The sequence below is a fragment of the Canis lupus genome, chromosome 14, assembly GCF_048164855.1.
Source record: "Canis lupus baileyi chromosome 14, mCanLup2.hap1, whole genome shotgun sequence".
Taxonomy (NCBI): domain Eukaryota; kingdom Metazoa; phylum Chordata; class Mammalia; order Carnivora; family Canidae; genus Canis; species Canis lupus.
This window is the reverse complement of record NC_132851.1, coordinates 45,874,972-45,887,695: the sequence shown is the minus strand read 5'-3', so window position 1 is coordinate 45,887,695 and position 12,724 is coordinate 45,874,972. Positions and strand designations below refer to the sequence as shown.

General features: G+C 36.4%; 1 protein-coding gene and 1 long non-coding RNA gene across 3 annotated transcripts in view; one reads left to right on the top strand and one right to left on the bottom strand.

The window, feature by feature from the left end:
• Window positions 1-12,724, bottom strand: part of LOC140604055 (uncharacterized) — a 64,429-nt gene that overhangs the window by 43,435 nt on the left and 8,270 nt on the right. The window contains exon 2 of the long non-coding RNA XR_012007102.1: window positions 9,879-9,992. This is a non-coding gene — a long non-coding RNA (uncharacterized lncRNA). The remainder of the gene's footprint in view (window positions 1-9,878; window positions 9,993-12,724) is intronic.
• Window positions 1-12,724, top strand: part of NFXL1 (nuclear transcription factor, X-box binding like 1) — a 71,336-nt gene that overhangs the window by 56,588 nt on the left and 2,024 nt on the right. For both annotated transcript variants that reach the window (XM_072774968.1, XM_072774966.1), the window contains exons 20-22: window positions 5,223-5,327; window positions 9,239-9,325; window positions 10,359-10,412. In XM_072774968.1, coding sequence (XP_072631069.1) covers window positions 5,223-5,327; window positions 9,239-9,325; window positions 10,359-10,412 — 246 coding nt within the window. The remainder of the gene's footprint in view (window positions 1-5,222; window positions 5,328-9,238; window positions 9,326-10,358; window positions 10,413-12,724) is intronic.

Genomic DNA, 12,724 nt, shown 5'->3' with positions numbered 1-12,724 from the left:
ATAGTTTGAAACAGTCTAAGAGTGGACAGGTGAGTATCCATGTGTCTCATAGAACTTATTCTGGTTTATGGCCTCCGGACATTGGCTACAACAGTACTTCTCAATCAGTTCAAGGGCTTCTTAAAACAGATTAACAGGCTCTGCCCCAGAGTTTCTGACTTTGAGGGCCTGAAGTAGGGGCTTAAGAATGCACATTTCTTTTTTTTCTTTTTTTAAGGATTTATTTATGCATGAGAGACATGGAGAGAGAGAGAGGGAAAAGTGGGGGGGGGGGGGGCAGAGACACAGGCAGAGGGAGAAGCAGGCTCCATGCAGGGAGCCCAATACGGGACCCGATCCTGGGTCTCCAGGATCCCAACCTAGGCTGAAGGCGGTGCTAAACCGCTGAGCCACCGGGGCTGCCCAAGATTGCACGTTTCTAATAAGCTTATATATAATAGTGATATTGTTGGTCCTGCATCACAGTTTGAGACTAAGCCATAGAATCAAGTCATACTTAGGATCAACCAAGAACTCTGTTGCTTTGAATCTGCAATAGATATCTTATACTTGGAATTAAAGTATGGGATTATGATAAATTCTGATGTACTGACAAATTCTTTGTTTACTTTCTCCTCCCGTTTCCTATACGGGACGAATAGGATTTCTTGGGGATAGGGACTATATCATATTTGTCCCTGTATCCAGTTCTTTGTTCCCTGTTCTGTACACATTAGGCAGTTGGTAAATGTTTATTGAATGTGAATGAAACTGAACTGTGGGAATGGTATTGGCATATCCTTCTAGCTCCACTGCTTCTCTGAACTACTCCACTCTATATCTTCTGAGTGGTTTGAATTTAACTAAAAGAAAATATAAAGATACCATGAAGAACTGCACCTTTAAACTGCGCCCCACATGTACAATTCTACTTTTAAAAATTATTTCTGAATTTGGTTTTATCATCACTGTGAAGTTTTTCTACTTTTTACTTGAGCAAATTATTTAATGTCTCTTAACTCAAATTGTTTGTATATAAAATGGGGGCAATAATGCCGCTTGCTTCTGAGTGTTGAGTATTAATGAGTTAACAGTATATGGTAAGTGCCATATAGGTGCTAGCTATGGTGATGATGATATGGGTATTTATCCATAAAACAGTATTGTTTTGCAAGCTTTCTTTGATTATTTTTAAAGAGCTTTTTAAATTGTTGGTATTAAAATGGAACATCTTGAACTAGACTATTGGTTATTGGTAAGGTATTTGAAATGACATATGCGAGTGTTAGAAAGATATTAAGGGCTGAGTAGAGTAGAAGAAAACCACCCCACATTGAGTGGAAAGAGTGGGACATCTCGTCTTTAAATTAATATCAAGGTTGGATATTTTAGAAAAACTTCTATTTTTTGGTGTGACGTCTGTAATGAAGATACAATCATAGTATATAATGCTTTTTTTTTTCTTTTTAAGATTTTATTTATTTATTCATGAGACACACACACACACAGAGAGAGAGGCAGGGACACAGGCAGAGGGAGAAGCAGGCTCCTCCATGCAGGGAGCCTGACATGCACCTCGATCCTGGGTCTCCAGGATCAGGCCCCAGGCCAAAAGCAGCGCTAAACCACTGAGCCACCCAGGCTGCCCTATAATACTTTTTAATCAGCTTCCTTTGGAGCTGCTTTTCAGCTCTTTCAGAATATAAGCTGGCTTTTGAGATCACAGATACTCGCACTGGTTTTTTAAACATTGAAATTACTACCTACTCAAAAGTACATAACACATATATGGACAGTTTTAACAAATAGTTAAAAAGCCAACCCCGTATAACTCCATCCAGGTCAAAAAATAGAGTATTGCTGCATCTCAGAAGTCTGCAAAGTCCCTGTCTGGTTATGGATTCTCCCTTCTATCCTGTATGTTACTTCATCTACCTTTTATAGTAATCCTTTCATTTCTTTTATTTATGGTTTTACTACCTATATGTATATCTGGAAACAATATTGTTTGCTTAATTTTATATTAGAAGTTCAAAACTATGAACTCTGTTGCTCTGTGTTATGTTTGTCATGTTTATTGCCTGTGGCTGTAGTCTTTTTCCCAGTGTATGAGTATACTATGGCTCATTGTGTTTGCTTTACTGTGGGTAGATATTTGAGTTTCCAATTTGTTTCCAATTCCAAAATACTGCTATGAATATTCTTTAAAAAAAAAAAAAGATTTTATTTATTCATGAGAGAGAGAGAGAGAGAGGAGTGGGGGTCAGAGACACACAGGCAGAGGAAGAAGCAGGCTCCATGCGGGAGCCCGACGTGGGACTCGATCCCCGGTCTCCAGGATCACGCCCTGGGCTGAAGGTGGCACTAAACCACTGAGCCACCCGGGCTGCCCCTGCTATGAACATTCTTGTTTGTGCATTCTAATATATGTGTGTACAGATCTATCTAGGCATATTGTAGTGCTAAGGGAGTGCCAATTATACACTCCCATTGGTCATAGGGAGTGTATAGTTTCAACTTGATGTCATATTGGTTTCCAAAATAGTTGCATTATTTATTACCAGTAAATTTTCTAATTTACCACCAGTATTTTAAAGTTTCTGTTGTGACATATCCTAGTCCGCACTTGGTATTGTCAGAGTTTTAAATTTTTGCCAGTCTTGTGGCATCTTGTGATTTTAATTGAAATTTTCCTGATTATTAGTGATTTTAAATACTTTTTCAGGATTAACGGCATTACTTTTGTCTGTGGGACATATATTGGATACCAGCACAGTGGACTTCTGGATGAGCTTCATTTTTTCTTGCAAGCTATAGTTATCAGTTTGGTTAACTTACCACAAACCAAAGGTATATTTGGAGGCTATTGGGGACCAGTTTATAGATCCTGAAGGAAATGCTGTATAGCAAACTTCGGGAAGGGCAGGATCTGGGCAGCCCCCAGGGGTTTCCCAGCAGGAGCTTGGGGGCTCTGTAGTGAGATGACTGTTGAAAATACCACCTTTTCTTTTTTTAGTTTTCAGATTACCAGGAGAGAAAATCCGATTGGCCCCCTTACATCAAGGGGCTCCCTTAGCATAGGCAGCGACAGACAGGAAACTGGAATGGATAGCATAGCCATGGCCATGGGAGAATTGTGATGAGCCAAGTAGCCATCCCAAGTTAATGACTTTTGGGAACAGGATCAAATACAGTATTTAGAGAAAAGAGATTCATTTTGAAGGCAGAAGACTTAGAAGAGACAAGAGAGACTTTCAAGATGGTAGTGAAATTGTGAAGTGACCATGTGGTCTTTGAGGAGGCAGAAAGATTTAACATCCAGACCAGTGGTTTTTAGCTTTTCATCAACCCCCAACATATTGAAAAAGAGAGAACACAATAGCATGATTCTGTGTAATTTCAGAGAGATCTTTACTGATTCTGACAGGCTTCCCTATTCACTTTCCCCTTTAGAATTATTGATTGAAAGTTAGAGTGCTTAGATTCTTGTAGAGAAGATGACCGATGTAATTACCTCATAGACTGAAGCACGAACAAGAGGCTACAGAGATATGTTTTGAGAAGAAGAGAGGCTAGGTGGTCCGCTGATGCCAAACGTTTGTCTTCTTTGTGAAGTTAGACTAGAGGCACTGGCAGGAATGAAGGTGGGAATGAAGTTGAGGAGACAAAGACTTTACCCCTGTGAGGAGGTACTTGACAGTGAATAAATATTGATCTCATCGAACAGTGTTCAGCGCCTACAGTTAGGTGTAGAGAGAGACAAAACTGAAATGGTCCAGGGATGCTCGTGTGGAGCTCATTTGAGGAACACAGCCCTGTGATGGGATGGATGAAGATGTAGTCTGACTGAGCCAAATTCAGTTTTGTATGGATGTCTCAGCTAGAAAATGAAAGAACAAGCAAGCTAGTTGTTCATTAGGGACACTAAAGGCAATGGAAAAAAACTGGTGAATTTTTAAAAGTGAATAAATAGCAGGGAGGGATCAGTTTGGTGAATCATAAAGATCAGAAGTTGGAGAAACTCAGATGTGTATTAAGGTGTCCACTATTTGTAAAATGTCTTTGCTAATGAGTATAAGAGGCACAAAGACCACAGAAGACCATTGCCCTCAACTAACAACAACAACAATAATAATAATACCTTTTATTTTAATAGCTAACTTGAGCACAATTAATCCTCATGACAGCTTTACAAAATCCTGTCATTCTTCCCAGTTTTAAATGTGAGGCACAGAAAAATTGGGCTTGCCCATGGTTTCACAGTTGGTAAACAGGGAAGCTGGGCTTCAGTTCCAGGCAGCCTGACTTTGGAATTTAACCACTAACCAGCAGTGTCTTTTATTCACAGTCTGCTCGGAGAGACAGACATTTGTGAAGTGTCTAAATATTTTTTTTTTAAGTTTAAGACAGCACAAACAATGTCACAATAGTTTAGAAATAGATTTCTTATATAATTACTATTATTTGTTCAAGTATAGGCAAACTCCTATCATGCTTCTGTGATGATTTAAGCCGTTTCTTGAAGTTTGGATAAGATTTGAATACAAAGGAGGTTAGAATGTTTCATCTGAAAGCTTGACTGGGATAAGAAGATAGTAAATAAAGAGAAGGAGCACATAGACATCATGGCAATTCCTGAGTTGGTTGGGTACCTATGTGTTTTGATATATAGTGGCAAAGAGAAGTGATTTAGAGTAAAAGGCTAAGCAGTTGTATTACAGTACAGTGCCTTGGGGACAAGGAAGGTTTCTTTCTTTCTCATATAACCCTACAGGGAAGATAGAGACATTGGCACTGGGCTCCATGTATTCATCCAGGAACCCAAGCACGCTAGGCAGCTCCGCTTCTCTTTGATATGTGGTTTCCATTATTGCTCTAAATGTCATCGTGTAAAGCACATTGGGAAGGGAAGAACATGGATGTGTGCTCTTGAAATGCGTCAAGGCACCAAAATACGTATGCTTACATTCCATTAGCCAGAATGTAGTCACGTGGCTGTAACTAGCCATAATAGCGATGTAAGATACATTCTTGGAGTGGAACTGGGGAGACTATTGAACACTTCTGCGTAATTAAAATAATTTATATCTAAAGGAAAGAAGTTGAAAAATTAGATGAGTATCCAGGGTTGATTAACCCCATCGTAGTAGACTCTCTCTTAAAATGGTTGTTGGAGGAAGGGGAGTTTGCAGAGTCTGACTAGAATGTAAATATGTAATTGCCTTATTTTGGTTTTATTTTAGCTTCCTTGTGGTCACAGATGCAAAGAAATGTGTCATCCTGGTGAATGTCCCTTTAATTGCAACCAGAAGGTAAAACTTAGATGTCCTTGTAAAAGAATAAAAAAGGTAAATATTTTAAGTTACTGAAAATACTTTTTTATGTAAAAATTTTTTTTCCTGGTCTATGTTTTGGTAGCTCTTTGGCTTTTTGCCTTTTGATTTTAAGATCTTATTTTTTAGAATCATTTTATTGTTAGCCAATCTATCTGTAAATCATTATTTTAAAAATCAGTTTTGTTTGACAATTTAGTTCTCTGTAATTTATTCATAAAAGAACTTTAAGTTCAATGCCCTTTTTTTGGATAGAATCAATATGCTCTAGATTTGAGGTCTTTGTACAAGGAAAACAATGTGAGTAATAAAGTGAGTTTCGTAGTTTAAAGAAATGGTCTGGAATTAACCTCTGTTGCTCTTGTTTATGCAACACTTTTTGCCATCAGGATCCAGTTACGAAAACATAGCCTTAGACTTCACATGCATAGCCTTATAAAATAACCAATTTGGAGAGAATTCATTTTAAGATAAAATCGTGGTAGCGGAAGTTTATTAAAAGGGAAAACTAGCGATTTAGAAAGCTCGATGGACACAAAGTGGACACTGTTGAGCTGAGCTAAGCTAAGCTTACGAGGGAAGAGTCTCACTGATCTCCAGTGTCGGTAGCTGCGTGGTCTTGTTTTCAGTCCTTTCCCTTGGCTCCCCCGTTCACACTCTTGACCTCTGGTTTTTGCTATCTTGGTTAAATTGTAACTCCCTTTTTTCTTCATGTTCTTAACAGTCATCCCCTAAAGCTCATCTTTTTCTTTTCTTTGAATTCATTCTTGTATTCATCCATCCAACAAGTATTTATTGAGAGGCTTTTGCTTTTCTTGAGGATCTTTGCTTTTCATTCATTTTCACAGCTCCTATTATTACTTCCTGGGGTATGTAACTTCTGAATTTAAATGTATAGGCCTTGCCTCCTCTGGAGTTGAATCCCTAGGTTTTATATATTTAAGTTGGACCATCAGTATATGAAAATCAATGCTTAGTCAATGCTTATCAATGCTTGTGATCCGGCTGTCTTTCAGGTTTTCTCTCATTTCATGTTACTGTCCAAGCACAGTTCTCCACCTGCTAGAGAACTTTGGCCACAGCTCATTCTTGGACTCCGATAACAGCTTCGGAACAGATTTCCTTGCCTCCGAGCATAATACTTCCCAATCTAAGTCCTTCAATGGTTCTTCATCACTTATGGGAAAAAATATGCATTTAAAAGAAATGCGTATGCATATATAGAGTTGGCATTCCAGGGAATCTGCGATACCTTTCTTTGCCTGCTTGTCTCCACTCCCATCCTCTAGTGGTCTTCTCTGGGAATCTGTTACTTACGTGCCCTAACATACATGTTATACTTCGTTTAATCCGTGGTGATAGAGACATTCTTTCTTTTCTGTAAAATGCAAAGTTTTTTTTCCCTGCTCGGTTTACTAGAATCCTGCTAGTATTCAGTGCAAGTATTTCCTTGTTTGGAATGTCTTCCTTCCCCTGACTCCCTTGGGAAGACTTGGATGCTATTTCTCCTTGGTTTTCTTTATTCTAGTCTCATGACTAAAAGCTTTGTGATTCTAGGGATGTCTGTAACCTTGTTTTCTCATCAGTAAAATAGAGTTTATACATAGATTTATTGAAAGGAATGAAAGAGGTAGTGCTTATATAGCATTTAGCACAGTGATTATTATGTTTAATAAATAACAGCAGCTATTAATAATAGTTTGCTACTTACCATATTTTTATATTATTTTTCTTATTGTGTCCCCTGTCTCTAACACAGCGCTTGGCATGTAATAGGTGCTCTGTAAGTACCCTTTGAATGAGGAAAGGTAGGATCCCTCTCCAGGCTTGACAGACTTAACATCTGCAAATGCAGTATTTATTTTTGTCTTTCAAGTTTGTATTTGTTATTTTTCCTTTGTTTGGACTATCCTTAGAAGACTGTTTATCACAACCTCAACCCAAAATGAAGAACTTAAGTGGGGAAAAAACTCTCTAAGTAATAAAATTCCATGCTATAGTGTTTTCACTAAAGTATATGTATTTTGTTTGTAGGATTTGATCTCATATCTTAACTCTGGTAAATTTGAACTAAAAAAAATTAGTATCTGAGAGTATAATAAGAAAGGAGAAATTGATACAAATAGAGCAAAAGTAGTATCTGGCAGCAAGAAAAGGTAGATAAAACATCTACAAAAGCAAATTCTAGGACTTTAATATAAAGATCACTTATTTTATGAGTAGTTCACAAATTGATTATAGGATTGATGTCACATAATCAAGAAAAGAGTAGGTTAGTTTTTTATTGTTTCATTAAGGAGGCATTGAAGTGCAAACTAAGCTTTAGACCAATTTTCAAAATTTTAAAACTTAAAAAAAAAAGATTAAATGGTTGAGAGGAAAATTTGTAGCTCTCCAGAAAATTCTGAGAACTGCATGAGTTTGTAGCCATTAACCACATATAGCTGTTTATTTATTTGAATAGTTTTTAGCTTTACTGATGCACAATTGACAAAAATTGTATATATTTAAGATGTGCACATGATGATTGTCTATACATACACACTGTGAAATGATTACAGTAATCAAGGTAACATTTACCTAATGGTTACCACTTCTTTGTGGTGAGAACACATTCTACTCTCAGCAAATTTAAAGTATGTAATACAGTATTATTAACTATGTCATGCATGCTATATATTATTAGATTCTGCAAAACATACTTACCTTATCAATGAAAATTGTACCTAGTGACCAACTTCTCCACATTTCATGTAGCTCTAGCCCCTGGCAATCTCCAATCCCTTCTCAGCTTTTCTAAGTTCTAATTTTTTAGATTCCACACATTAGTATGATCATACAATATTTGTCTGTATCTGATTTATTTTACTTAGCCTGATTGTCTCCATATTCATCCATGTTCTCTAAATGACAGGACTTCTTTTTTATGGCCGAATAATATTCCATTATAGGTAGATAGGTGGGCAGATCGCAATTTCTTCATCTCTCTATCCATTGATGGATACACACTTGTTTCCATATCTTGGCTATTATGAATAATGATGCAATGAACATTGGAGTACAGGTATCTTTTAGTTACTCTCTTCATTTCCTGGATATATATCTGAAAGTAAGACTGCTAGAATCTATACTAGATCTATTTGAAGTTTTTTTTTTTTTAAAGACGACTCTGTACTGTTTGTCATACTGGCAATACCAATTTACATTTCCACAAACACTGTATAAGGTTTCTTTCTTTCTTTCTTTCTCTTTCTTTTTTTTTTTTTCATGTAGTCTTATCAACACTTGTTATCTGTTGGCTTTTCAATTGTAGTTATTCTAACAGTTGTGGGTTGATTATGTCGTTGTGGTTTAGATTTGCATTTTTCTGGTGAGTAATGATGTTGAACACATTTGCATGTACCTGTTGGCACCCTTATGGCTATTTAAATTTGAATTTTAATGAATCAACATCAAATAGTAGTAACCATCCTTGATTTTGCTGGCCACATTTTGAGTTTTCAGTAGCCATATGTATTTAGTGTTACTTCATTGGATAGCACAGATGTAGAACATTTTTATTGTCTCAGAAAGCTGCATTGGTTGGCACTACCCTGGAGCATATTTTCATAGCACAAAAATAATGAAAAGGAAATTGAAGCTAAGTTGATAGTGGCTCTCAGTAAATAATTACTAAATAGATGCTTTGAATTTTATGATATTCACTTTTTTCTAGTTAGGAGGAAATAAAGGAATGATCACTGTTTGAATCAAGACATTTAATGCTTGTAACCGTATCATCATTAAATATTCATGAACATGGCTTTTAAATAATATGCATAACCTTAAGCTGTCAGAGATACTTTGCTTTCTTCATAGCATAGAGTTAAGACTTTGAGGGAGAAATCTTTTAAAATCAAATTTTTAAAAAAAAATGTTATTTGTAGGAATTGCAATGCAACAAAGTACGTGAAAATCAGATTTCAATAGAATGTGACACAACATGCAAGGAAATGAAGCGGAAAGCATCTGAGGTAAAATCATGTTAAATGTAATTTCTTTTTTAAAAAGATTTATTTATTTTAGAGAGAGAGAGAGTGCAAATGAGCCACATAGGGTTGGCAGGGGGAGGGGCAGATGGAGAGAGAGAGAATCGCAAGCAGACTTCCCGCTGAGCACAGAGCCTGACCCAGGGCTCCATCCCATGACCTTGAAAACATGATTTGAGCCAAAATCAAGAGTCCGATGCTTAACCTACTGAGCCACCCAGGTGCCCCAAACATCATTTTTAACGTGCTAATTAATGACCTTTTCCTATTTATTTTGTACATTACTTTATGTGCTTATTACAAACAACTCAAAAGCTTACCTTTTTTTGCTTTTGTAATAAAGCCTAGTTTTATAGGCCTATTTAGGATTCCCAGGTGTACTGTTTAGTATGTACTAGATTTTTTTTTTCTCTCCTCAGTACCAGTAGCGTGTGTGTTCCAGAACATAGTTTTCACCTTTATGTTACTGTAAGCCTCCTGAAAGTTAGGTTAAAATAATACAAAATAAGGTTTTGGAATTCTTTGTTGTTTGCATTACCTCTAGTGTCACTATTTCCCGCCATCAGTCCAATCAGTGAATAAACTCTTGATTTTGCTTGACATACAGGATTCCCTTCCCAAGAGGGCATTTATGGACAATGGTCCATTTCAACTGTAGAACAAGAGTAGTTTATTTAATAATTCATTAGAGACTTAGTATGGTAACTCAAGAGAAAAAATACAGTTTTAACAATATTTCATTTTACAGTTTTGTAACTCTTCGAATTGTGATCTAATATCTATTAGAGTTGTTAAACTGTATGTATGTTTATATACAGTATAACACTGACTCTCCCCTCACCGCACAATCTATTAGAACCTTGGTAACGCTTCTCAGTATAACATTTACATGTCTTTAATTTCCAATATAAAGTTCCCGAAAGTTGTTACTTTAGTGGATCCTGGGTGGAAGATGTTAAAATTCTACATAAAATTTGACGATTACAATGTTAATTTATTTTTACATGTCTATAAACAGATAAAAGAAGCAGAAGCCAAAGCTGCTCTTGAAGAGGAAAAACGAAGACAACAGGTAACTAAACAAAATACCTAGATTTATGTCTCTTTGTATTTTTTAAAAATTTTATTTATTTATTCATGAGAGAGAGAGAGAGAGAGGCAGAGACACTGGCAGAGGGAGAAGCAGGCTCCCTGCGAGGAGCCCAACGTGGGACTCTATCCTGGGACTCCAGTATCATGACCCAAGGTGCTAAACTGCTGAGCCACCCAGGCTTCCCTCATTGTTAGTTTTTATGCAAACACATGGTGTATTCCACATACAAACCAGGAGCTGGTCAACTGTTCTCTAGACTGAAAATAATATGGTCCTACAAAACAAAAATTCTACTCATTCACTTCAGGGCAAGTATACTGAAACTCTGAAGAGGCACGAATCTTGTATATTCCCAGATATTTTGTATATTCCCAAATTTACTTCCTTGCTAGGAGCCTATGTCATCACTCACCTCAAAGTATTCTGAGTTCTGTTTTGCTGAGTTGTAGATTACAGAGTTATATATAAAAGTGAGTGTTGTTTACCGACCAGTCACTTGCTTTCACAATTCATTGCCTTATTTCCCCTCTATATTCCTAAGTGCAAGGTTATTATCTGTACTTTGCCATATAGCAGATAACAGATACATTCCCGGTATCTTGTTTGCTTAAAATACCATATTGATTATATACTCCAAAGAGTGGTTTGACTTTCTAATAGTGACATATAATTATTTGTCATGTTGCATTTTGAGATGCTTATGCTTAGCAAAAAGGATATATTATGTGCAAACTGCCACCTTTTGAATGAGGAAATTAAAATTTGACTACAGTGGAAGACTTTAGAAATAATTTAGGTAGCAAAAAGGTGGGCAGAAATGACCTCTGATATTATATGGTTCTATAAAGTTGATTTGCCTAACATTCCAAAATGAGTTATCAGAGCTATTATACTAGAACATGAATTGACAGGAAGCCTGGGGAGGTTAACTTATTAGGAATAGTTCAGGGTGAACCTATTTCTCCTTTTTATAAACCATTTAATTGGAAATATTAAATATATTTCCTATTCACTGACCTTTTAAATAGTGTATAGAACATAATTTAAACTGTAAATGATGACTATGGGTCATTATTAAAGCATCAGTTATTTTACTGGGTCAGTTCTCAAGTTTGGCTGTTTGATGTATTTTGATCTTCTCCGTTTCAGCAACAACCTGAGAATATTCTGACATTTTGGTTCATTGACAAATGCTACTGTGTTAAGTGTAGGAGTAGGGCATCTTCAAATGTGCTTTATAGGCAAAGTAATAGGTTAACTGAAGTTTGTACAGTTGACTCTTGAACAACACAGGTTTAATCAGTTTAAGCTGCGAGGATCCACTTAATATGTCACTTCTTTTCAGTACCTACAATGCAGTCCTATAAGTGTATTTTCTCTTCCTTATGGTTTTCTTTTCTCTAGCTTACTTTATTGGAAGAATACAGTGTATGATAAATACAACATACAAAATATGTGTTAATCAACTGTTATCGGTAAACTTTCCAGTCAACAGTAGGCTATGGTAGTTAACTTTTTGGGGAGTCAAAAGTTCTCTGTGGATTTTTGTCTCTGTGTGGAGTCAGCATCCCTGGCCCCCTACATTGCTCAAGGGTTAATTTATATTTCCTTCTGTTAAATAAACAATTATAGAATCTTGCATGGATATTACATATATATTTTAGTTGCTGACTATCCTGTTTTACAGTTCACCGTAGTGTATCATGTTATATTATTGTTTATAAAGTTAAGTTCTTAACAATAGATTAAAAATCCACATTTTATAATGAGTATCATCCAGTTACCCTTTTTTAGAACCAGTTTTTATGTAATTCTACTTTCTAAAATTGTCATTTTGATTTAAAACATGAAGCATTTTTCCCTTGAATTTCTACTCTATTCTTAAATATATGTGATAATCTGGCAGTTTTTTTCCCCAACTCACTTAAATCTCTTTCATACAAGCTAGTAATGTTTATTATCAGCATTATAAAAAATTAGAATTTTAGGTATTTTTTACTCTCACTGGGCATCTCTTGGAACTTGCTAGAAGTTGTATATTATAGAAACCCAACAGATTAATGATGTTGAAGAACAAATATTTAGGGCACCTTGATTTAATCAGATGTTTCTGTATTTAAATAGTGCGAGAGGCACCTGGGAGGCTCAGTCAGTTGAGCATCTACCTTCTGCTCAGGTCCTGATCTTAGGCTCCTGAGATCTAGTCCCTTAGTTTGTAGTTGTAGGGGCTCCCTGCTCAGTGGGAAGTCTGCTTCTCCCTCCCCCTCTGCTCCTTCATCCCCCACCCCCTC